This window comes from Nothobranchius furzeri, chromosome 6 (assembly GCF_043380555.1).
Source record: "Nothobranchius furzeri strain GRZ-AD chromosome 6, NfurGRZ-RIMD1, whole genome shotgun sequence".
NCBI classification, from domain to species: Eukaryota; Metazoa; Chordata; class Actinopteri; order Cyprinodontiformes; family Nothobranchiidae; genus Nothobranchius; species Nothobranchius furzeri.
The window spans coordinates 60,225,302-60,252,123 of record NC_091746.1 but is presented as its reverse complement, the minus strand read 5'-3'; the positions used below and the strand labels follow the sequence as shown (position 1 = coordinate 60,252,123).

Here is a 26,822-nt window from a genome sequence, read left to right as displayed (position 1 = left end):
AACAAGGTGTTGGAAACGTTACTCTGAGCTTCTGTGTGAGAGCCACTGTCCAGGATGAAACATCCCAGATCAATAGGTAAATCAACGACAAGGCCAGTGAATGTCTCAGACAATGGCGAACAGAGGAGGAGACGCTAGAAATACCATCACGGGAGGACAAACCCCTACATGTGATGTACCACCGACAGATATCTGAAGTGGCTGGTATCAAGAAATCTACCAATGAACAGAAAGAGCTCAGTTTGATCTTTAGCAGTCTAAACGTTCTTCCCTCTCATCCTATTGGCTGGTCATGTATTTGTGGTATTGTACCAGATAAAGTTAGCAGGTGATACAAAATGATTTGTGTTTACTTTGGGCTTCTCAAGGATCTGAGCTCTTCAGGCAGCTGTTTTTGAGCTTGTCAGTTAACACGGATCTGAAAATCCACAACTTTTGGGTTTCCATAAAATTCCTAAGTTAGTCTCATGGAGGCTCTCCGAGGACATAAGATATTGAAAACAATTTCTTTTGAAAGGTGTCAGGACACATGGCAGAAAGCTGGATCTGCAGCTGGTTTCTGTGTCCGCATTAAATCCTGTCCACCTACAAAGCAGCCTCCAGCATCCGAGCTGCATCATGAATCAAAGAAGCCTGGCTTTATGAATCATATTCCCTTCCACGTTCTGTTGAGATCATCGTGCATGTTCTGTACTGGTGTGAGGAAGGCACGGCAGCACGATGCAGTGTGGGATAAAGTTGAGCCATCAGAGACTGGTGGATTCTTTGGGAATTGATTTTTTGCAGATTTTCCTTTTATAATAATCCACAGAAACATTGTTTCATGGATAAAGCCGTTACAGGACCAGTATTATGTTTATGTTTATGATGTTTATGTTTATGTTTATTCATTTAGCAGACGCTTTTATCCAAAGCGACTTACAATTTATAACCTATAGGGCATGTTGCGATCTGCGGGGGAAACCGGAGTACCCGGGGGAAACCCACGCATGCATGGGGAGAACACGCAACTCCACGCAGAAAGGCCGCAGCCGAGTTTCGAACCTGCAACCTTCGTGCTGTGAGGCAACAGTGCTAACCACTGCGCCACCATGCAGCCCATGCATCAGTATTAACTGAAGGCAGTAATCTTTTGGGAATAAACAAATCTTTAATCCCATATTTTGGGAATATTTTCCTATTATGGACAATAATAAAAACAAACAGCTTTAAATGATAAAATTTATGAGACATTTTAATGAGCTAGTCTTAAGTTGAGACAGCACTAAAAATATGAAGTTCTATAAGATATTTCTTCTAACTTGATATCTGTTTTTAGGAAGGTTGTCTCAATCCTGTGACTCGTGTTACCCTGGATACGAGCTGTCGGAAGGGAGGTGTGAGTCGGGGTGTGATCCAGGCCAACATCCTGTTATAAAGGTAACTTTTTCTACAGTTTAATTTCACAACCATTACCAGTTTTTAGTATTAAAAATAAATGTACCTAGTCTCCCACCAGCATAATTGCTAAAAGTTTTAGGCCTCCGGTATCATATAATGTAATTCAGACTGACTTATTACTGCAGCTGAAGCAGTCTCAAACAGCAGAGTGAAATTTATTTCAGTGAGTCATTTTCTAAATAAATCTTGCTGCTCCTGCTGCGAGCTAGCTGATTGAGACTGACAGATACACATGCATGTTAATAGACGGTGTGCAGAGACTGTTTGTCAGCTTTATTCAGCCTGAAAAAAAATGTGTGGGAGTAAATGATTAATGTAAAAATAAATGTAAAAGCTGCAGCGGTGTGTCAAGTTGCTCATACTCTCTGCAGGGTTCAGGCATTGCTTGTCAAGAGTGTGATAGCTCTTGTCTGGAGTGTCGGGGGCTCGGTCCCTCCAACTGCACAGTGTGTCCTGCTCAGGCCATCCTGGAAGCTGGGGGGCGTTGTCTGCTGTGCTGTCATCCTGAAGAGGATGAGGACTTTGCAACACCGCAGCAGGACTGTTGTAACTGCACTGAGACTCGAGGTTAGCTGCAGGAATCTATCTCTGGTAAAACAAGTATAAACAGTAGAGGTATGACTGCGTAAGCAACAGGAAGTCTACATATCGTGTCACTGAAAAGCACACCAGATTAATCTTTTCAATTATGATAAATCTATTTCAATTTCAATTTTGTCAACAGTTACTGTTTTTGATTGCTTTGTGTATAAAGTATTAAAACGGAGGCCCTGTACACAAGTGGTTCAGTATCCTACAAAACATGTTTCTATGATTTGGCCTTCCAACAACACAAAAGCACAGATGCACAGCATGGAAAGCCTCCAAGCAACAGCTAGATTCGTGAAATGTTTGAAAACTTAGCGTTGTGCTGAAACCCATTGAGCAGGAGAGCCATTCTCCTTCGGTTCAGCAGCTGACCATGGTGCTGAAACATGTAGAGCATGTAGAGCCTAGCCAGTCTCCAGAGCTCAACCCCATAGAAAATCTTTGGAGGGAGTTGAAAGTTTGTGTTGCCCAGCAACAGCCCCAAAACATCATTTCTCTAGAGGACATCTGCATGGTGGATTCGGCCAAAATACCAGCAGCAGTGTATGAAAGCCTTGTCAAGACTTCCAAAAACGTTTGACCTCTGGCATTGCCAACAAAGGGTATAAAATAAATCACTGAGATTGACTTTTGTTGTTGACCAAATACTTATTTTCAGCCATAATTAGCAAAAACATTCTTTAAAAATCAGACAATGTGATTTTCTGGATTTTTTTTGCTCATTTTGTCTTTCATAGTTGAGGTATATCTATGATGGAAATTACAGGCTTCTCTCATCTTTCTAAGTGGGAGAACTTGCACAGTTGGATGTTGACTAAATACTTTTTTATCCCACTGTTTGCTGTTTACTCAGACTGGATAATAGACCTGAATTTGATCAGCAACAGTCTGGAAGAGAAGTTCTATAATTGGGTAATTTTGTGGCATTATAAATATAAAAGTAGCTTTTCTTGTGCTTGAAAATTTCCTGGTTGAAGATAACCTTGAAACTTTTAATGAAATTATTTTCTTACACAAAAACACGAAGCACATCTCTGAGTTCCGTCTAACAGCCTGCAGTCATCTCTTGATGAGTTAGATTCATGTTGTTTCAAACCATGAAATTAGTATTTTTCATCTCAAAGTGTCTTTAATAGCACTTGGAATACCGACTCACTCTCTCACTCAATCTCACTCGCTCACTCCTAGGGTTAATGTAGGGTTTCCAATCACCCTGTCTTGGACTGAAACTAGAGAAAACCCTTGCGTGCATGAGGATAACATGCTCACTCCATGCAGAAAGTCAGAAGAGTTTGAACTTGCGACCTTTCACAGTAAGGCAACAGCGCTTCCAACTGCTCCACCATGCAGACATTTGATTTTTTTTATTGCAAACGTTTCTTCCAAGAAGGGTTTAAAGTGCTCAAACTGAACAGCCTGTGTGAAACTGGAAGTGTGCCCTTTGAATCACGTGAGCACTTCATTGTCCTCTTTAGACAGCATCTCTGTCTAACTGCTGATATTTCACCCCTGCAGGACAGTGCATCCTCAGCACTAACTTACCATTCAGGAAGGAGGAGGAAGAGGAGGCAAGAGGTAACCTGACAATCTTCATCATCGCCTCTGTCCTGTTGGTGTTGGGCCTTGTGGTGGTTTTCTTCCTCATCAAACACTCCCGCTCAAAGGGAGCCCAATCAGACCTCCCCCCTCGGGGCTACACGAAGCTCGGTTCTGCCGGGGGATTTGGAAGCAGCAGCAAATATGGCGGCTACACATCTTCGTCTTCTGCTTCCCACAGCGGCTACACCAGCTCCGCTGGAGGCCGATTCCAGGAGGCCGAGCTGGTCGACATCTCTGGGCATCGCTCAGTGACAAAAGAAGATGAGGACGACGATGATGATGATGATGAGGACATTGTGTACATGGGCCAGGATGGCACGGTGTACAGGAAGTTCCGCTATGGACAGCTGGGGGAGGATGAGGATGAGCTAGAGTATGATGATGAGAGCTACAGGTTCAGATGAGCCTTCCATTTTAGTTGTTATTTTTTCCCTTTTTCATTCTGTCACCTGTGCCGTTCATCTCCCTCTGCCCTAAGGGGAAATTTTATCCTTCACTGATTTAGTTCAAACAGAGAAGCTATTTAAACTAAGCTGCATTTAAAACCCGTTACCCATTCGGCTAAAAACGAGATCTAAAATCCACATTTATCTCTTAACGCTCACGGACGCACCCACCTTGACTCGTGACAGGAAAGGCTGTTGCTGATTTAGCGTCCAGGAAACAACAGAGAACGTCTCAGCTAACCGTTAGCATTAGCAGCTCCACCAGAAGGCAGAACACCTTCAGCTTTTTGTCATTTGTGGAGATAAAACAGCGATGTTAGAGCAAACAATTGCATTGATGTCATCCAATCAGATGTGAGATGTACAAATATCAGGAATATTCGTAAGACTCCAAATCCTGCCATTTCCTGCCCACGACTAACTTCTGCTGCCGGAAACAAGAGCACCAGAGCTTTTGTATTACAGAGAACAACTCACAAAGTATTAATTCAAACTCAATACCACTGCAAATTTGTAAAAAAATAAAATGAAAAGAATGAGCTCAGCCTTTCAAAAGGACACAAAGCCCTTATTTCTGATTTAACTTCAGATTTTTGTTACAAAACTGTGAGATGATCCTCAGACAACCTGCTCTCCCATAGCTGACCAAAATGAGAAGCCATCTTTTTGGTGACAGACAGTAATGTTTTTGCCTGTGTCTATGTGTGTTTGATAGCTAAATATCTCCTGAACAATTTCATGGATTTTGATTAAACCTTTAAGTAGTTACCGCTGGTTGCACATCTACAGACGAGTCACTTCTGGAGTCAATATCCTGTATTTGTGCATAATTTCATCCTCTGGATTGGACAAAAATGGCAATAACTCAATGTCTCAACAACACATGAAGTTGATTCAAAAAGCCGGCATGAAAAGTGCTGAATGAATTCCTTCAAGTAATTTAATATTTTTAGTTCTTTAAAATATACATACTGGAAAGCCCCTTAGCATGTGTATCTAAAAGAAAAGTCAGAACCAGAGAATAACTTTTTAACATATCTGTAAAATATTAATATAGGACAGAAAATTTGTCCCCCATCAGCTTTTAACCCTCTCAGGATCTAAGTTTTGATAAAAGGACAAACAACTAAACCCTTCAGGGGTACTTCTGGGTAAAAAATGCTCATGAAACACATATGTGGAGTAACCAGGTAGGCAGGTTTAAATGTTGCAAACCTGCAACGCCTGCCTCCAGAGGATTAAACAACTTTACTGCATTTAGGCTTTAGATGAAGTAACCCAGGCATATACCATTCATCATTAGCTTTTCCTTCTCTTTCTTCCACACCATCCTTCTTTTTTCTGTTCCTATGCTACAATTTGAAAGATTGACAATTCTTTTGATTTTGTTCAGTTATTATTGATTGTTTTGCTCGTGTACTGCACATTCTCATCCATTTGTTATTGCTTTTCTTGTGAATTTGTGTTACTCTGCTAAAATGATAATAATAAAGAAAAACATCTGAATGGATTAAGCCATGGATTTATCAGACTGGATCGGACTGATACAAACACAGTGGTTAATTTATAACTCACAATAAATTTTAATTGACTTGAATTGAAGTAATACACATCAATCAGTAATTTCTTTTGCACATTCTCAATAATCCACAGAACACTCGCATTAAAGTTATCTAGTGAGTAGACATGCACTGATGGACATTCACAGACATGCACATGGACACACACACACACACACACACACACACTAAAGATGTGCTTTATTGAGATTCCTTCTTTGGGCTCTTCTGAGGTTCCCCCTGATGATCCAACAAGAATCAAAGAAATATTTCTCACTTTATCACAGCAAACACACACACACACACACACACCTGCAGAAAAAGGCTACAAAAATCTGCTGTGACATCGCACTGACAGCTTGATTTCATATTTAACTCACTCCTGCTTTGCTTCAGACTGATGCCATAAAGTTAAAACATCTATTTGTAGGTTTATTCAGGTTAAGATTGAGTGTTAGACTGCTTCAATGCACGTCTGATCATAAACTATGGCACAAGGTTGTTTTACTGGCGACGCATCGTCCGTTCCTCCGACACAAAATGTTTGCTCAGAAACAGCGAGCAGCCAGAAGAGGAGGTAATGTTATTGCTTCACCGATTCTCATGCACACAAATAACGACGATAGTCTCTAGAAGTGGATCTGCGTGGTGCGTTGTTAGGTGTGTAATTGCATTTTCTGCCCCTAAAGTGAACGTCAATGCTACTCTGTTGATGCTGGAAGGTTCCACACCTGATTATATGGTTCTCATAACGGGCGAGTGTTCTCAGCATGACAAATGCTACAGCAGCATTTACAACTCAGTTTTAACAGGGACTATGCTAGGCTGTATTTGGATTGAACTCCAGTGTAAGTGACAAACACCATACACACACACACACACACACACACACACACATACACACGCACAGAAGCGCCACTTTTCTGCTTGTCCCATTCATTACGGTGGCTTTTGAGTGCCGAGGTGTCCCATTAATCCAGGGTGTTGAAGTTTATGAGCCGCTGGCACCGGCTCGGTCTTGTCTGTGAGGATGAAAACACAAAGCCAAGCGTTCAGGACGGGTGTGTTTATGTTTCAGTGACAGACTGTGGACACGCGGCTGTTTGTCTTCTATATGTGAACTTTTTACATCTTTTTGGACTTACTCCATTCTGCTTGTCAGCTCGGCCCCCTGCAGGAAACTACTCATTCTAGAACAGGAGAGACAAATTGAAACATTGTTAGAGGAGGATTTACTGTCATAAAATGCTTTCACGCATGCAAAACTCGAAGGCTCGTGCAATTTATGATTCACGGCACAATTAGTCCGTCGGTGATTGGTGTGTGAAGTCCGCAGCTTTAGTTTTACATTTATTATCAGTGTAATAGATCTCTGTGGAATAAGGAGTGGCTCATTTATTTCACTGTGATGATAAATTAGATGAAAGTGTTGCATTTAGCATCCTTAGCAACTTTTTTTCTTTCTATCTCTCCACTGTAATTGGAACCAGAGCCAAGTCAAATTGGTCCTCATCCAAAAGGAGTCTCTGATCTTAAAGTGAACCATCTGATAAACGAGCACCCCAGCTGAGGATAAAACCGAGTCAAAGAGAGATGGAAAAGTCAAGGCTTACTTTGAGTTTTCTGCTGCTTCCTTCAGCTCTTTGTCGAGTCTGGAGGTGGGAGTTCAAACAGCGAGATGGGTATGAAATCATTAGGAGTGAGGTTTTAAAAGATGAGGATGGTGTTAGGGACTCACTTAATGATGCATTCTGGGATTTGGATGCAATCCATTGGAATAATTTCCTGCAGTTCATCCAAGCTGTGCACATACTTAATTTTACTGCTGAACTTGGCACTGAAACAAAAGAAAAACATGGACACATTCATTAAAGTGCAATGAAAGACACATGTTGGCCCTGGTTCTTGCTGTGGACTTTGCAAATGTCACAGGATGTTCTGTTTTCAACCACTTTTTCTGTGAAATTATTCATCTTTTTTCAAACTTCCTTTATTAGGCACAGTGTTTAGTACCGTAAATCCTCTAATATTAGCCTGTATTCAATTAACGGCCGGGTATCACATTTTGGCTGGTGTCGGAGTCGGCGGAGGTGAATAATGGCTGTTTTTTAATGTGGCCGGGTGGAATGTGGTAACAAGCAAGTACGGGGGACGGTTGTGTCATCCGTCTCACTTTTGATTTGCCAGTGATAGACCGCGAGGGTAACTTTAACCGTGCGGAGACGAAGTGGAGGCGAAAATTTGATATCAAGTTCAAAGAGAACGTGCCGATTATGCTGCAGAACACTCTGGGGAGCAGTAGCAGGGGTTGTATGAACTAGTCACTAGTGGACTTCACCGCTCTATAGTGACTTGTTATGCCTGTCATCGACTAGTCGCTGTCACGTGATAATGACCGGCAAGATGCAGTCCTCGGAAAAGACAGCAGCCTGCTGTCAGCAGGTGACGAGCTCCTGCGCGTCGGGAGGCAACGCGCTGTGCCAGAGCGTCGGTACCGACACCCGCCGTAAAACGGACATTTAACCAAATTGTGACATTTACCCTCTTGCAATTTAACCTTCCCCTCTCCTAACCTTAACCAGCTTGCACATGCAGAGCTCTGATTGTTGACGTGCTCCAGACATCTGCATCCTGAGCACGGCCACAGTAACATTATCAAATCAGATGTCGCCACCTCAAAAACAAATTTAACACGCGATCGTTCATGTCGGCTCATTTCCTTTTATGTTTTCTGTCTTTTATTCTTTTATTTGTGCCTGATGCGTTTCGCTGCTGTGGATCAGGGCGCATCACCTGTTTTGTCCTCGGTGACGCACCGATCACTGATGCGGCCGGCGAGCAGCGCACACTCCGCTGTTTTTGCGGTCGGTAGATCTTTTAGAACTGCAGTTCAAAGGTAACTCATAAGGTGAATATATATGAACCCAGGTAGCAGTTTGTCTTTAGGATTGAGAGGAGATGCAGGAAGATAATAAACAGACAGGACAGAAAAATAGTCAAATAAAAACAAGTTAGTTTTTGTACCTGGTGGTTGCAACAAACAGACACCATTGAAGGTAATCAGAAGTGAGGAACAGAAAATGAAATAATTATTTTAATGTTTAGAGCAGCAGGAACTCCGAGAGGCAGCAGGTGCATCAGTGAGTTTGCGGCCGCTGCGCAGGGGGAGGGGGGAGAGGGCTGAAGCAGAAACTACCGTTGTTAAAAGAAATGTGTTTAACTTTGAAAGTGTGGGCGAAATTTTAATTGTCAAAAACTCCAGCGAACCATTAGTTCATTTTGCTCTAATAGAAATTGAGGCCTTCCTCTAATTCTGGCCCTCCTTCCAATAAAGGCCTGAGCTTGATGAGCTTGAGTCAAATACAGGCCCGGGCCTGTATTAGAGGATTTACGGTAATCAGTGTGTTATTCCTAATCAGAAGAAACAATGATAAAGTAAAAGTTTCTAATAAATCTTTCTAATTTTATAGTATGACTGAATGTTGAAGAAGAACATTTCTGTGAGACTATTTGATGGGAGGACATTGTGAATTTAGATTAAGAATATGTGGTCTGATGAGTCCAAATTGACCCTTTTCCCAGAGTGACGAGTGCATCAGGGTGTGAGCCTCACATGATCACGAGGTGCACTGTTATGATCTGTTGTTACTTGGGTGGGTCAGGTCTGTGTTCAGGAACACTATGTGCTCACAAGGACGGGATTTAATTCAAAAGATTTTCTCACCCAAGTGTGTCTACTCCAAAAGAAAAGTGCTCATATTTGGGATTAAATAGAGGAGTGGTTCAGGGACGTCTTCTACTTGTTTTCAAACTAAGATTTTCTTTCGGAAAGTCCAGATTTTTAATGTTTTCAACTCTTGCATCATTAATGTAAACCCTCTAAAAATGAATATACATACATTTTTAAACTAATTTTAAGCTTTTTAAGATAATTCCATTGAATCTTTGCTTCAACAAAATTTAACATTAACAGATTTGCAGAAGTCAGAACACTGGCAGGGCAGCTGATGTGTCAAATACCTGATGAAGGGCTTGGTAATGGCTAGAAAAGTCCTTATAAACCACGATGGATGAAGAATGATGAAAGATTTCAAGTTCTTCCTGAGCCTGAACACAACACATTATGAGTCACATGTTTGGTGCGACCATAAAACAGGTTTTACTTATAATCCTGAAAACTACACAATTCATAAAAATGTCATCTCAAGATTAAATACTGGATGGAAAGATAACCGGACTCACCTTCTGTCGATCATCTGGTAGCATTTCTTTAACCAACCAAAGCCGGGCATCCTCCTGTGGGGCGTGGCACCATTCAGATACACAATCATGTAGTCTTCTGCCACCATCAGCTCTAATGTGCTGATCACATATCTGAGAACACAAAAATACTTCAGAGTTCATATGAAGATAAATTATAGTTGTCATGGCGGATGGCTGCTCGTACTGAGCTAGGTTCTGCTGGAGGTTTCTACCTGTTAAAGGGGAGTTTTCCCCTCCACTGCCGCCACATTGCGATAAAACTGTGTTGGATAAAGTTGTTAACACAAGTTGATGACTCCATGCAATCTGCTAGGTTTCCTTACATGTGTCACTAACTAGTATAATGAACGAAATGTAATAATCGTATATATATATATATATATATATATATATATATATATATATACATACATATATAGTATAACATATGGTTTTAAAAAAACTGCCAAAGACCCTTTTATTTAAAGCTGCTTTTAACTAAACCTTTTATTTTCTTATTTTTAACTCGAATTTTAAATCTTTCATCTGTTTATGAAAATTTATAATTTCATGACTTTATTTTTTCTAATGTTAATATAATTCTGTTTTGAGAGCATTTTGATTTTATGATGTTAATCTATTTATGATTTTATGACTGTTTTATTTTGATCTATGTGAAGCACTTTGTGATTCTATGTCTGTGATAAGTGCTATATAAAAAAATGTACTTACTTACTATAAGTAGGTTCAATTGGAAAATTACTTTGTGATATGCCTTGAGATTACTCTTGTTGTGAATTGGTGCTATATAAATACAATTATTGAATTGGATTTGTTAAATTCATAAAAATATATCTTTGATTTTCTTCAGGGGTATCCTTTTTCCTTGCCCTAACTGCTAATCGGATTCCCAAAAGAGATTAAATTGACTAAACTCAAAAGCATGTGCATTGTCATTTCATGTTGAATCAGTCTTCCAGTGCTTTTAACATTTCTTAATGCATGCACAAGCTGTCAATTAGCTTTGAGCTAAAATTAAAGAGCAAGTCATCCCCTACCAGATTCTTTCTTAACTACCACTTCCTGTTTAAAAAATGCTACAAATTCTGTTGCCTAGTAGACCGAGAGGGCGGAGCCACTAACAAATACACATACACACAAGCTCACAACAACATTGTGACATCATATGGTATCAGCTAACGTTCTAGGGTACCTCTTAGCCAATAGCAATGGCAGATTTAAATTCAAATGCAGTGCAGAGTTTTTACCTGACAACGGCACAACACTGACAGTTTCAGGCAGAAAATTAAATTTTTAAATAAAATGCACTAAAGTGCAAAACTATTTAGTACACGTGTCTGCAGCACGATTAGACACGCATTTATATAGTTTATCTGAAAAAAGTGTTGATTTGGGAGTGACTTGCTCTTTAAAGAGTAACTAAACTCTAAAATAACTTGTTTTTTTTTTTGCTTATAAACTGTATAATTGGGCTTTTACAAATGCAATCTTTCTGTTTCTGTGTATTTTTTACATGTTTGTGTAAACGATTAAATCTAGAATCTAGGTCTAAAAACGTCCTAGTGCTGCCCCCTGTGGCAGAACAATTCAATTCAATTTTATTTATATAGCGCCAAATCACGACAAGAGTTGTCTCAAGGCACTTCACGTAATAAACATTCCATTTCAGGTCAGTTCATTAAGCCAAACATAAAAAAGTTTCCTATATAAGAAACCCAGCAAATTGCATCAAGTCACTGACTAGTGTCAGTGACTTTACAGCAATCCTCATACTAAGCAAGCATAAAGCGACAGTGGAGAGGAAAACTCCCTTTTAACAGGAAGAAACCTCCAGAGGATCCTGGCTCTGTATAAGCAGCCTTCCTGTCGAGAAGACAGAGCAGACACACACACACACACACACACACACACACACACACACACACACACACACCAAGTAATGCTTCTATGGTTACATTGTGATTTCTTAGTAAATATTCTATTTGGCAAGATATAAACTTTATTGTATTTAGTGAATCTATTTTTAAACGGGTAAACTAGTAGTAGCACATCCAACGTCAAGGAAAACAAAAAGCTATTATCAGGAGAGGGAGAATGTGTAAGTGGTTAGCAGCAGTGTGCTAGACGATGGCCCCCTCCATGAGGCCACCACAGCTCAGGAGAACATCATTGTAGCTTCTTCTGGGGAGAAAAACAGCGGCTACTGCTTTTTGAACTTGTGATTGACTGGGGCTGGAACAATTTCACTTCATCGGTACAGTCTCGTCCCACTCCCCCTCCCTCCCAGGATGGAAATTCCCCACACTTGGCCATGCCACTCTGTGCCTCCTGGCAACACCCACTTTCATGGCATTTTTCAAATTTTGACTAGGGGTGGAGTTACATTTTCTGATGGTGTGCAGTCCCTCTTTAACCCCAAAATTCCACTATCTCCGCTCCACTCTGCCCCCGCTTTCCGCTGCCGCTCGCTTCCGAACTCAAATTATACTATACCCGCTCTACAACGGCTCCGCTCCGGTGTGGAGACCTGAGGTGCGCAAACAGGCATGCGTGGGATTTTCGAGATCTTGCGATACAGTCCGAGCAATAAATGCGGAAGTTAGATCCACCCGTTGTGTGGGAGAAGCATCAAAATGAACTGTTTAATCTGCCCATCATTTGTGTTGAGAGATCAGCAGTGTTTGGATCAACAAAGGGTGACTACTCTGTTAGTGGAAACTGTATTCATGGCTTATTTTTGTGCATTTAAAGTTCAGCCGCCATTGATAGTTGTTAAACATTGTTAAACCTGTGCATACGAAACAAAAAAAACGCTTTTTGTTTATCGATTTATTGTGAAATAACGGAAGTTGTGCTTGCTCCCTTTCCTGATGGGCGGTTGTGATTTCTGTCCATTGACTGCGGAGGTGCTCCGGCATCCGGCAAAAATAGAATCTATCCTATTTTATCCGGATGGCGGAACGGCGGGCGGCGCACTGCGCTGCACAGCCGCAGTAGTGGAACAGCTCTGATTGACTACAACGGGACCGTTTTTGCTGCGTAGTTCGTGCCGGAGCGGAGTGGAGATAGTGGAATTTTGGGGTAAGAGTTCCATACTCATCATCTTAGGAACAAAACACATTCTCCTTAAAAACGAAGTACTTTCAAGGCTGGAAAATGACTGTCGAGCTCACTGTTGATAGTTGAAAGCTCAAATAAAAAATATTTTAATATTCACAGCTATTTGTGCTTTCAAATTCATGCTAACAATAGCATGCTAATATGAACACAGAGCAAACTGCATGTTTAAAGCTGGAGTGCTATTACTAATTCAAGCTTTGCATTTTAAGTATCAACTTGAGTATTTTTTGCACTAAATTACAATCAGGCAAATAATTTTATATCAGTGTTTTGGAGAAAAAGAGACAATAGTTTAAAGCTTGGCATTTGTGCAACACAGCTTTGTGCAGCTGGCTGTTCTTGATGCAGGTTTAGTCTAACTTCTGTCCAACCTGCAGGATGTTTTGCCTTTGGCACCACTGAGACAGGGTGAAGCAGGCTTGCTTAGCCTAGCTGGGGGTAGGACACAGATCCCAATGTGGGAGAGGTGTTATGTATGAATGATTATGCTACATTTGGATTTTAGAGCGTTTTATCAGACTTTTGTTGTTGTTACATTATCTCCTGTTGCAACAAGAAATAAAATCCTGACTGATAAGGAACTGTCTATCACATTCTGTTGAAAGATTTTCCCTCACAGTCAGATACTAGGTTTGTGTGCAACTAGTCAACAGTATTAAACAAGTTGTTTTAGCTTCAGTGTATTTTTAGTGCTTCAAGTGACAGTGTGTATTTTCCCTGGCAATAGGGGGCAGTACATACCTAAATCATTGCAAACAAGCAGTGGTTTGTGTTCAAGTAAAATCTAATCAACAGATAGCCATTAGGGTCAAAAATCCACGGGAGCGCAACCTCAAGCAAAATATCGAGCACATCAGACTGCCTTTCATCCCTGGCAATGAGTGAAGGGGCAAATGGGTAAAACAACAACAATTATGAATAGTAAAAGTTTTATAACTGCCTGTTACAAATCAGTAAATGCATTATGTCCACACGGGGTCCTGTAGAAGGAAACATGGGCTGTCTCTCAATATACTTGTCCGAACTTGTGTGCTCGTGTCCTTGTGAAATATCACCAATGATGGTTCAAGGACTGTTCCAATCCTAATGCTTAATGGCAAGTTCGCTAAATGTTCCTGGATGTGTTCTTGCTCCACGCATTGTATCGAGGATGCATCGATACATCCTTCTGCAGACTTGGGACAGCAAAGTTTCCCATAATGCATTGCGTCACAAATCGTTAAACTCTGACTGCCAGAGGAAAAAGCTAATAACTGTAATGTTTTATATTAGCAATCCAAATAAAATAATATAAAGTTGTCTGTTATTGTAAATAATCATATGTAAACTGTAAATTTTGCTGTGTATGTTAGGGTTTCACTATTCACAATCCTTCAGAATGCTAAGTATCTAACCCAACTATCAAAATAAAAGCACTGTAACTCTGTTCTGATGAAAAATACACTTTTTTTATTCATTAAAGAGCAGGAAATGCTAGTGTTTTATTATTTTTTATCAAAAGGGGGCCAAATATAATACAAATAATATGTTTTTGTTGTTATATTGTTATTTAAGGAACAAACCAGACTTTTTTTTATGTCAGGCCATTTTTTAAATGTAGCAAGAATCAGGCTTGTTGCCAGGACACAATGGAGTATGGTTCTGTTCCAAATGCCGTCCTTGTCCTCTCGTACTTGGTAGAACAGACTTTCTGGTGTCCTTGCCAAGAACATACTTGTCTAGTACACAAGAACATACTAGCGTCCTCCTTGAGTATTGAGAAACAGCCATGGTGTCTAATATGGCGTCGCCCAGAGACTTAGACCCGCCCCCATGTATTTTAGACCCGATTTTTATGGCTATATGTTACAAACCCGCCAATATTTTTCAACAACTGGGCATCATTATACTCTTTTTCAACATTTGGACTGATACTTCCAGAGATCAATGGTAAAAACTACACATTCTCTCTTTAAAGTGAAATTTGCTAAAACGGTTTGAGCCAGAGACGCTACGTGACAGCCAAAGTCCAACATCATCCTAAAATCCAGTAAACATCTATGACACATAAAACCTGTTTGTATTTCAGTCTGAAAACTAAAGAAAGAAGACAAGCCATACTGTAAACCTGAAAAAGTCAGCCAGCAATGTGTTAAAATGTTTCTCGTCTGATGTCACCTATAAGAAATTTGTACAAGTGTTGCTTCATAGACCGTTTTGAATTCCTTCATCATTCTGACTCTTTCTGGAATCAAATTCTCTGATTCAAGTCACAAGGACTTGTTATCTCTTTACCCTCTCTCCTCCTCTCCATCCTTTCAGCCAGCAGGGAACTTTGTGGCTTCCTTTGAAAATAAAGTTTAAAAAGTTGTCAGCTATTTTCCTCAATAACTCTTCAGAATCCTCTGACTTTCATCTCATTCTTACCGTCCTCGCCGTCTCATCAAATGTCACTTTCCAACTAGCAGTCCAGCACTGCTGATTAGCTCGGTTTCACGACTATTAAGATCATCTCCTACTGACATACTGCATACTGTTGTCCACAAAGCCACAGTTACTCCTCTTCACATGGACTTAGACTTCAAGCCATCTGGCATCGGAAAATGCAGACACCAAATTTTATTCTCTCTCATTTGTATCCAAAACTTTTGGACATGCCAGCTTTCTCTAAATCGGTCACAGAACAGCCCGTGGGATCCTCACCACACTGTCCAGGCATAAAGGTAAACTGCCAAGACAACATGGGAGCTCAAACTCAGCAAGTCCCAGCAAACACATTTTATTTACATCACTTCAGTTAAAGTGATTTGATTTTGCTTTGGAGATTTTATTTAGTTTGATTTGATTTCTTTCTTTCAACTGGCAACTCCCAATTTTATCCCCTTAACTGATATTTTAAATGTTGAATTGTGTATCAAAACCTAGACTATAAATAAATGTTGGTGCTTTTTGTATTAAACCCAAGTTTAATTTAGTTTTCCTTGAAACAAACAATTAAAAAAGATGAAAGGGTCAAATTTAAATTAAAATCAGGTCACTCTAAATAATCAAATAATAAAAAAGAAGCCAACAGTCCCTTTAGAGGACCCAGGGTCCAAGGAGGATATGAGATGTTAGACCAGTAAGGCCCTTTAAAAGTTCAAGAAAACCGAAGACTGGTCCTTGTGGAACACCACAATTCAACAGAGCCATTGAGAATAGGAAATGACTCACTGGATTTGTGATGGATGGTATCAACAGCAGCCTAAAATAACTCAAACTGAGCTGTCTCCATCAATATTTAGTAGTAGGTCATCAGTTACTTTATGACATTTTCTCAAACCAGACTAGCAGTTGTTAAAATTAATTATCATTCATAACAATTATGTAGAACTTCAAATAGAAAGATCAGCATGACAACTGGTCTATGGTTTCTTAAAAATTTGGTACAAAATTAATTCTTTTTATACGTGAGAACGTTGGCATGTCTATGGAAAAAAATCAGTTGCTAGATAATTATCAAGATTTTAGATTTACAAAATGCTGACTGTGGAGAACAGCTACGTTTAACTGGCTAAAGGGAAAATACAACACGTAGTGTCCACCACTGATTGGAAAAAATCAATTTATACTTTGTATTTTGCACAGGCTGTCATGATGACACCTAGTGGCCTTGGGCAACATCCTGAACCTGAGCGTGCGTTTGTCACTCTGGAGAAACGGATTATAGCTGTGACCTCATGGGCAAACGGGGCCAGAACTACAGTGTGTTGCTATCAACAATAAATTGCACTAATAGAAAGAAGAAAGAAAAAAAAACAATCTTTTATATAGCATCTCTCAAGATAAAAATCGGGCAGTGCTTCACAAGAACAATTTTTTTTAAATAAGAAAAAGTGATTAAAAATGATTTTAAAAACATGAAAACGAGAAAATAATTTGCTTGAAAGGGAAAGAGAAAATGATAAGAAAGAGGTGTCAGTGGATCGCGGAAAAGGTGGAACTTGTAGAAAGAGCTGAGTAAGGAGAGGGTTATGATGAAGGTCATGCAAAAGCCAGCCTGAACAGGTGAGTCTTCATCTGCTTTTTAAAGGAGACCACTGAGTCCACTGATCTCAGGCTCAGGGGGAGAGAGGTCCAGAGTCTGGGGGCCACAGCAGCAAATGATCTGTCACCTTTGGTCTTTAGCCTGGTGCTGCACAACCAGTAGGCTTTGGTCACTGGACCTCAAGGACCTGCTGGGGGTGTAAGGACTAAGAAGATCACCAATGTAAGATGGTGCTCGTCCATGTAAGGCCCTATAGACCAGAACCAGGATCTTGAAATGAACCCCGAAGTTGACTGGCAGCCAGTGAAGCTGGAGGAGAAGCGGGGTGATGTGGGTGTGTTTGGAGGACTTGGTCAGAACCCGAGCACAGGCATTCTGAACCACCTGCAGACGGTTCAGGGAGGTTCTGCTCAGACACGTGGAGTTACAGTAGTCTAAGCGTGAGGAGATGAAGGAGTGGAGAACTGTCTCAAGTTCAGAGCGGGACAGAATGGGACTCAGCTTAGCAATGTTCCTGAGATGGAAGAAGGAAGAGCGAACAAGAGAACTGACATGAGAATCCAGGGTCTGTAAATAATAATAAAAAATGCATAAAATCGTCATTTAACCTGTAAACTGGTAACTTTACATTTTATGCTGGTGAAGGTTCTCAGTATTCCAGGTAATCCGAAAGGAATCAAATGAAGGCACCTGGAATTCTTTGGTTTCTTGAAGATGTTTTGCTGCTTCTTCAAAAGTGTGTCCCTTCAGGTGTAGGTGGACTTCGAGTCTTGACCTGAAGATGTGGCTCTCCAGTGTTGTACCATACACTCGTGTAATTGTTGTTTATTATCCCCAAAGTAAAGATCTGGACAGTCCTCATAACATTGGACTGCATAAACGACCCCACTGAGCTTCTGTTTGGGTGCTTTGTCTTTTGGATGGATCAGTTTCTGTCTGAGGGTGTTGTTAAGTTCAAAGTTTATCGGGATGTTGTGTTTGGAGAAGATTCTTCTAAGTTTCTCTGAGTCTCCTGCCACGTATGGGATGATGGTGCTTTTGTGCCTGTTGTCCTTTTCTTTAATGGTTGCTGCTGTGGATTATTTTCCAGACTTCTTTATTGATTTCACAAAGGCCCAGGGTATCTGCAGGTACTGAAGAGCTTTCTTGACATTTCTCTTTTGTTTGCTTTCCTTTAAGGAAGTAAAGTGTTACACTCTGAACTACCTGTAGACCAGTGGACCCTACTAGGGGAATTATCTTTATTATATGATATGAGATGTGAGGTCTTGTAAAGGTTTGTAATTGCCTTAAATGTTGTGATATAGACAGAAGAAGTCCTACCGGGTCTTTTTTGGCCTGTGGGACTGCAGAGGCAGCTGTTGGGTAGTGGCTGTCCAAGCAAATTCCAGCTCAGGAGGTCAAAGAGGCAAAAAAACGGACATGGAAGGGAGTTCAATGAGACCAAGGAACAAAACTTCTGTATGGGTTCAAGAAGATTTTGGTCCACCATCCGACGTCTCAGGAGGGGAAAGCAGTATGCTACCACTGCTGACCTCTACACAGGATGGTGGGCGGAAGACCTCCTCAATCCCTTCCAGTGCAGAAGTGGAGTCTGGGGACTTTGGGGTGGACTTTCCAATCTCTGGGAGTGAGGTCACTGAGGTGGTCAAAAAACTCCTCAGTGGCAAGTCCCCAGGGTTGGATGAGAGCCGTCTGGAGTCTCTTAAAGCTCTGGATGTTGTAGGGTTGCGTTGGCCGACAGGGCTCTGCAATTCATCGGGGGCAGTTACACTGGACTAGCAGACCGGGGTGATGGTTCCCCTATTTAAAAAGGGGGACCGCAGAGTCTGTTCCAACTACAGAGGGATCACACTCTGAGCCTCTCTAGTAAAGTCTATTCAGGGGTGCTGCAGAGGAGGGTCAGTTGGATTGTCAAATATCTGTGTCTCTGGAGCGGCCCCCTTTGGCTAAGCGGCCCACCGGGGACAGTGCCAGATAGGCCAGCCCCCCACCCCCCACCCCCCCGGCGGTGGTGCTGCATCTGCAGTGATGTGGGCATTCTTCCAGTCTGTCATAGTGAAAGGAGAGCTGAGCCAGGAGGCAAAGCTCTTGATTTACTGGTTGATCTACAGTCCTGCCATCACCTATGGTCACGAGCTTTGGGTAGTGACCCAAAGAACGAGATCACTAATACAAGCAGCTGAAATTAGTTTTCTCTGCAGGGTAGCCTGGCTCTTCCTTAGAGATAGGGTGAGAAGTTTGGCCATCCGGGAGGGGCTTGAAGTAGATCTGCTGCTCCTCCAGGTCAAGAGGAACCTGTTGAGGTGGCTCGGGCCTCTGGTCAGGATGCCTCCTGGACTCCTCCCTGGTGAAATTTTCTGGGCTTCCAACTGGGAGGAGACCCAAGGGAAGACCCAGGACACGTTGGAGGGACTATGTCTCTCAGCTGGCCAGGGAACCCCTTGGGATTCCCCCAGAAGAGCTGGCTTAAGAAGCTGGGGAGAAGGAAGTCTGGGCCTCTTAGTTTAGGCTGCTGCCCCTGCAACTAGACTCTGGATAAGCATATGATTTATGGGAAAGCAAAGTTTTTTAGAGACAGCAGTAACTCACTTTGATCTTGGCCCCAATCAGACATTTTCTCATTGGTTCGATCAGAATAAATGCTCCAAACTGAGGCTGATAAAGGAGTATGGTGGGGCTTAGTTAAAGCGTAGTAACAGTAATAAAAGTCACTGAGCTGTGTAAAGTGTCTGTTTGATGCTTATAACTCACAGGAACAGGTTCTCCATTATTTCATGGTAGTCCTCTCGATTGCTGTCTGGCAGGAAACAAGCAGCAAACACTATGATGGCATTCACTCCGTTGCCATAGTAACCTGAAAAAGAAAAAAATAAGGCCACTAAAATAAAAGTAGTACGAGTCAACTTGAGCATGTTTTTTGTTGGTGAAAACTTGATTGCTCCTACTTCCCCCTTTATTTCATTCTATTAATCTGCCAGTCTCAGGTTCTTTGTCTGTCTGTCTCCTCGTCCCATCCCCTCTCACTACATCTGAGATTAATGTAATTTCCTTTTATTCACGAGCCTATTCATCAGCAGCTTTGGTGTCATTCAGACAGAAGGTCTTTTCTCTGGATGACAGAGCTTCTGATTCTGACTTTTCCGTGACAGACATCTCTGTTTACACGGAGCAGCTGGGTTTTAGTTGGGCCCGGAGCAATGAGCAGAGGGAGAAATGTTCAGCCGCAAAACTCCCAGATCACATGTCCTCGTGTTTTAAAGCATTAATCAAACATGCCCAATCTTATCAGGCCTTTGGCTTCTCCCGTCTTTGGATGCGAGGCTTTCAGAGGGCTGGCTTTCACAAATCTGAATTAGGGTTCTGATAAATGGGGGAAATGAAAGGAAAAATAACAACAATTGTCACTTTTAGCCAAATGGGCTAAATCACATAACTTCCTTCTTCTACGTAAATACTTCTGGGGAAGAGGTGAGCTTCATGCTTGAGAACCATTTGGTGGTTTAACTCGCCAATCGAACCCCTTAATGCTGCCAAACGGGGAAGCATTGGGTCCCATTTTTAAGGTTTTTGGCATGTGGATTTGAACCCACAATCTCCCAGCCTCAGGGCAGGCACTCATACCATAGGTCATTGAGCTGGTCATGTGTTAAAAAAGGTAATAATAGAATCACCTCCATGAGAGATGACTCTCATGTAGGGCTCGATGATCTTCATGTTGATGCGATGTTCCTGCTCGCCGATGACGACTGTCCTCCACAGTTTGACATCTTGGCGCTCCTCCTCAGCGCTGTATGTTGGAATAGTGTTGTAGGAGTCATTGGTACTGCTCCTGTTGGCTGCATTGGGATCTGGAGATTTGGAAAATTAAATGATTGAGATGCCCCAACGATTTGTTTGTTTTTCAGCAATGCGATGAGGAGAACTTTTAAAATGCAAGGAAACTACGTGATCTTGACTTCAGCAACTGTCTTGCTTTTTTAAAACCAAATAGAAATTGTTTCATAATCAACTGTGCAAGAAAAGCTGCAGCAAAATCCCTTTTTGCGTGATTTAAATACAACGCACCTTCCCAGTCCATTTCGTGGTCTGTGTAGTCGAGGTAGTCCCCTTCGTCTGGAGTGTCGAGTTCATCAACGTTAATGTCGAGATCATCCGGTGTCTCCCCCAAGTCATCCTCGCTCTGGTCCAGTGACAAGCTGATTCGAGGCGCTGAAAGTTTCTTTCTCTGAGAGGGACCTCCTTCAAGAGGTAGAGAGGTAGGAGGTGCTGTGGATGGAAGTCCATTCAAACAGTTATTAATAACACATTTTCAATATTTTTAGAGTATTTCACTCACACTCACCTGGTCTGCCATCATCCCGTTCTGAACTCATTTTACTCTCTGATGCCAGGTCCATCCACGGGAGGACCTATGACAAAACAAATGGTTTTATTATAAAACATTTAATAATGTTGTCTATCACCAGGCTGCTGCAATTGGTGGAAGAATGAAAATGGTCAAACTCAACCCCATAAATTAGGCCTGCAATGAAAAGACTGGTTTTCCCGCCCACTCGAACAGGACATGAATGTTGAGCTGCATGCTGTTTGGCCGTACGGGGGGGGGGGGGGGGGGGGGGGGGGGGGGGGCTTCAGCTTAGACATATTGTGTTTCTTATCCCAATTAAAGTCCGATAATTGTCACACACACACTGCTGTGATGAGGTGAAAATTGTGGTCCATCCCCGTGGGGAGCGGTGAGCTGCAGACACCGCTGTGCTTGTGGACTATTTGGTGGTTTAACCCCACAGTCCAACCCCTCAAAGCTTATTGCCAAGCAGGGAGGCATTGGGTCCCATTTTTATTTGACTCGACTGATCTTTGAACTCCGATCTTCCAGTCCCAGGGCGGACGCTCTACCACTAGGCCAGTGAGCTGGTTTTACTCCACCCACACTTCCTGTTTGAAGAATGTGGCAAAAGGAAGCATTGCCAGGTGGACCAAAAGAGACAGTGACTGACAGCAACCCCACCCCACCTCACACACCCACACACCCACACACACACACACACACACACACACACACACACACACACACGGCTCAGTCAGAGGTGCAGACAGAAACAGCAGTGAGATGTAGAATTCCCTGTCCACCTCGTTCACTAGAAGAAAGGGAAGGGGACATATTTTTGATAGGAGCGAGCTCTGAGCCGTATTGTTTTGTTTTGGCTCGTGAGTGGGTGACTTGCTGCTTAAGTTTTTTTTTTGCCAGCCGCTCCAAAAGGTGGCTGACCTTCACAGTCCCTGTGGACTGTCTGGAAATTTGCTCTTCAGCTCTAACAACCCGAAACTCCCAGATTACTGCATCGCTCCAGTTTTCCACCTCAGCTGATACCATTTACAAATGTGAAAAGGGCTCCTCATGTTTTCTTTCAATATGGATGCCGGCCAGGGCTCGGCGGACATTCCACACCCGATCATGACATGACTGTCTGCCACAATCTTCAGTCCGACATTACAGTATTATTACTACCAAGCTCAGCGACAAAAATGCCACAATATTCTTGTCTTGCCATGTCGCCACAATGCATTCAAAAGACTTACCATGGCAGTAGTTTTACCCTGATTTGCCGCCACAATGTGTCTTTTGAAAGCGACTTAAGCAGAATAGAATACAGAAGAATAGAATAGACTTTACTGGTCCCACAGTGGGGAAATTCACTTGTTACAGCACCAACACTTAAGAGGATAATTTGAAGAAAAATAATAACAAAGGTACATGTACATGCACATTAGCAGTAGTCTAGTATTGTAATGTTCAACCACTAAAAACCACAAATTAGAAAGGAAAAAACTTGGGTTCCAATACTACGCAGCATACTGCAAGAGACAAGGACATACTATGTAAACCCGGTATTGCACAGGTACTGAACACATACTGAATATTGCATTGGTGTTATTGTGTAACAGGATAATGCCAGTGCAGCTTACACTGAGTTATACACTCTTACTGCAGAGGGGATGAAAGATCTATTACAGCGTTTTGTTTTACATCTGGGATCTCAGTCCGCTTCTGAAGGAGCTGTCCATGGTCTCCACAGTGGAATGCAGTGGGTGGGAGGGTATTTTTAAGATGGTGGGCATCTTCCCCAGCATCCTCCTTTCACACGTCTCCTCAACTGTATCCAGTGGGTACCTCAGAACCGAGCTAGCTTTGTGAACTAACTTGCTAATTCTCTTCCTATCTCGGTCAGAGTTGCCTGCACCCCAACAGACCCCAGCAGAGTGGATAATAGAGCCAACAAGAGAGTGATAAAAGGATTTTAGCAGCTGAGAATTAACTCCAAAGGACCTCAGCCTCCTCAGGAGGTGGAGGCAGCTTTGGCCCTTCTTATACAGAGCATCTTTGTTGTTGGTCCAGTTCAGTTTATTGTTGAGGTGAACACCCAGGTACTTAAAGGTATTCACCACCTCAGTGTCTACTTCCTGGATGTTTACTGGTGAGTGAGGAGGAAGAGTGCTTTTATGGAAGTCAATCACCCTTTTCTTTGAATTACTGGTGTTCAAGTGAAGGTGGTTACACTCACACCAGTCCACAAAGTCCACGATGACTGACCTGTACTCCAGGTCATTCCCCTCAGACACACAGCCGACAATGGCCCAGTCATCAGAGAACTTCTGGAGGTGACAGCTGCTGGTGTTGTAGCTGAAGTCCGAGGTGTAGAAGGTGGAGAGAAAGGGAGAAAGCACTGTATTCTGTGGAGCTCCAGTACTACACACAACCACCTCAGATGTACAGTTGTGCAGCCTCACGTACTGTGGCCTGTTGGTGAGGTAGTTGATGGTCTAGATCAGTAAGGTGCTCCGTGTTTGTGATTATCATTAAAGCATGGTGGCGCAGTGGTTAGCACTGTTGCCTCGCAGCATGAAGGTTGCAGGTTCGAAACTCGGCTGTGGCCTTTCTGCGTGGAGTTGCGTGTTCTCCCCATGCATGCGTGGGTTTCCTCCGGGTACTCCGGTTTCCCCCACAGATCACAACATGCCCTATAGGTTATGAATTGTAAGTCGCTTTGGATAAAAGCATCTGCTAAATAAATAAACATAAACATAATAAACATAAAGCAGACAGTGTTTATATATTGCTGAAACTTAAGTGAGCTGGATTCAGTGACTTTAATAATAAGATGTATAAACCCTCTGTGGCGTTTCAGAAGAGCTGAATTGAGCGACTCCCACCATCATGGCCACATCTCATCACTCCAAGGAAATGCAAAAATGAAGCTGAGAGCGGGGCTGTGAGGGTGGGGGCAGATGATTGACCCCCAACAAACTTTTAGATGATGTAGCTACAAGCTAAATGAGCTAGCCAAATGAATTGGAGGTTGGCAGGGGCTCTTAGTGAGAAAACCACGTTCAGTGACTCTGTTAGCTTCTGCTTTCTAGGCTGTAATAATTTTAACATGAGATCGAGGCTGAGGCCTTCCCTGGAGCAAGCAGGGGGGTAAACTGTTAGCGCTAGCATTGACATCTCATCTGACACCTGCCAATCCAGTAGACACTACCCTAGGTATTCCGCACTTCAAGCTTTAATTACACCTAAATGAATGAGTTGAAAAATACAAGTCACCTCCTCAGAGTCGTCATGAAGCTAAATAGATGTGACATTGGCATTTTTAACATGGAAGTCAATGGGAACGTGCTCCTTTCTGGAGCCATCCCCTAGTGGATGAGAGGAGAACTTATTTTTGTCACCTCCGTGTTGGCCTCACTTTGTCCAGGTGGAGTTTGCCCCTTGGCTAGAACATGAAGATGTAAGCAGGAATGGCTGCTCATTATGCATTATAACCAGCTTTTCCTAGAACGAACCGCTCCCCCCTCGCCTTTTCAAGATTAATCATTTGCATGAGAAGCAACTCTGACTTTTTTATCATGCCATACTTGACCACCCAAGCTGCCTATATTAATCTACAAGGTAAGTGTGGTTTTAAATTCTCCTGCCCCTTAAAAAAGCCTCTGGTGTTAAGAGTCTACCAGTTTTAGTTTTTACCTGATCCTCTAAAATTCACATCAGTTTGCTAAAAATCCAACCTGGCTATATTAGTAAACAAACCCACACACACCTCAGACACCGATGTATTGATTTTACTGGTAAAACAAAAATGGTTCCCAGTGTTCATGGGTGGAAAATGGATGAAATTTATTTGGATAAAAGGTAATTTTCTCTTCATAATAATAATGATGCTATTACTTAAAGTGAGGGAGGTGTGGTGGTTTGAGGAAAGAGGAAGCAGATCGTTGCATCATGACAAGCTTTCCTTGCTGCCTTCTGCTGATTCAAATGGAAAAGCCTGCACGCTCGCCTGAGCACATATTGGGCTGAGATGCAAATTCACAGCGAGTCACGTGACGTGTGCTCATTCACATGTAAAAGAAACATCCTTGTTCCTCCACGCTGGGCTTTCTGTGGAACAGCGGAAATGTGATTACACTGGCAGCAGAAACTGTGGGAGAATGCTGAATATTGAAGAGATTCCTTTACAATCCACAAGACAATCATGAGGATGAGTGTGTGTGTGTCTATATAATGCAATATGACACACATACACACACACACATACACACACAGACAGACACCTGGATTTATTTCCAAATTGATACATGCTGCAGGATAATAAAAACAGCGTGCTCTGTGCATCCTTTGAGGAGGATGCTGAGCTGCTTCAGATCCACTTCCACATCAGAGCACAAGACCACCGTGCTGATGACAGCAGCCCCTCCCTCACTCTCACTTCCTGTCTGCTGGCAGTGAGAGAGAGAGAGAAAAAACCACAACACATACCTCTTTCTCCTCCCTTTATCTTCACTAAATAACAGCAGATTACTCACCACTGCTGGGGCTCAGGAATCTCAGCTACACTGCGTCTTAGAGCATGGATGGACTCCCTGTTTCCTGCTTCAAGCCTCTCGATGGAGATGCTCAGCTTATAAACAGCTCACAGCTTCCACCATTTTATGATCACATGATCTGGGCCAGCACCAAATAAGGGCATCACCTGCTACAGCAGCTCTCAGCAGAGCAGCTACACTTCAGGCGGTGCTACTGAGCTGCTGTGTGTGTATCTATAGGAGGGTGGGTTTTACTTGTGGGTTTTTACATTATCTTTGACTGGGGGGGATCATCTCTGAGTGTGTTTGCACAGCAATGTTATTACTACCTAGCTGAAACGGGTGAGGTTTTTTCTTTTCATTTTAGCATTTGGCTGTGCAGCTGCAAGATGTTATTAGCCCTTAGGAAGAGAGGAGGCTCTAACGAGAACACCGTCACAGATTCATGTGTAGATCACAAGCTTTCATACACACTGCAAAACAATAGAGACTAATCCAAAAGCAAACACCTGCAGCTTATCATCCTGCCGTAGATGCAGCTGAATCTAGGATGTTATTTCCTGTTTGCACTGAACTTTTCAACCCTTGACTAAATAAACCATAACCATAAAGCAGAACAAATCAAGAGAGCCTTGACAGGCTTCCTCTTTGTCGGCGAGAAATCTACAAGTGCAAGCTCCTTGAAAATGTATCTATTTTTTTGTTTTGATTTGTTTTTTTACTCACCGTGCTGAGGCCCAACAGTTAGACAGGAGGATCAGGAGGATCAGCTTGTCAGTTGTCATTGGTACAAAGGTCGTTACTGCTCAAATCCAAGTGGAAGTGCTTCAAAACTGGCTTATTTAAATCAGTAGCTCAAGACTGTTTTACTAAAGTTGTAAGTGTAAATAAAATGTTGTGTAACGCAACAAAAGTGTCAACTATTATATCATA

At 42.2% G+C, this 26,822-nt stretch overlaps 3 protein-coding genes across 4 annotated transcripts in view; 1 reads left to right on the top strand and 2 right to left on the bottom strand.

Moving 5' to 3' along the window:
* The window catches only part of pcsk5a (proprotein convertase subtilisin/kexin type 5a), a 40,360-nt gene extending 36,261 nt beyond the window's left edge, over positions 1 to 4,099 (top strand). Inside the window, exons 35-37 of the mRNA XM_070552396.1 lie at positions 1,319 to 1,419; positions 1,812 to 2,007; positions 3,544 to 4,099. Coding sequence (XP_070408497.1) covers positions 1,319 to 1,419; positions 1,812 to 2,007; positions 3,544 to 4,031 — 785 coding nt within the window. The 3' untranslated portion in view covers positions 4,032 to 4,099. The remainder of the gene's footprint in view (positions 1 to 1,318; positions 1,420 to 1,811; positions 2,008 to 3,543) is intronic.
* LOC107373312 (homeodomain-interacting protein kinase 4-like) overlaps positions 1 to 26,822 on the bottom strand; it is a 745,746-nt gene that overhangs the window by 291,516 nt on the left and 427,408 nt on the right. The gene's annotated exons all lie outside the window — the stretch shown is intronic.
* prune2 (prune homolog 2 with BCH domain) lies at positions 5,633 to 26,701 on the bottom strand. Of its 2 annotated transcripts, none has more exons than XM_015942971.3 (11): positions 26,616 to 26,701; positions 21,367 to 21,433; positions 21,090 to 21,290; positions 20,696 to 20,872; positions 19,776 to 19,878; positions 9,875 to 10,006; positions 9,653 to 9,739; positions 7,371 to 7,469; positions 7,246 to 7,284; positions 6,778 to 6,822; positions 5,633 to 6,654 (listed from the first exon to the last, which is right to left on the bottom strand). In XM_015942971.3, exons 2-11 carry the CDS (start codon positions 21,419 to 21,421, stop codon positions 6,624 to 6,626), a joined length of 969 nt encoding a protein of 322 aa, XP_015798457.3. In that variant the 5' UTR covers positions 21,422 to 21,433; positions 26,616 to 26,701; the 3' UTR covers positions 5,633 to 6,623. The 2 variants fall into 2 exon arrangements, with proteins under 2 accessions (XP_015798457.3, XP_015798456.3); XM_015942970.3 differs by lacking the exon at positions 26,616 to 26,701 and adding an exon at positions 25,890 to 26,464.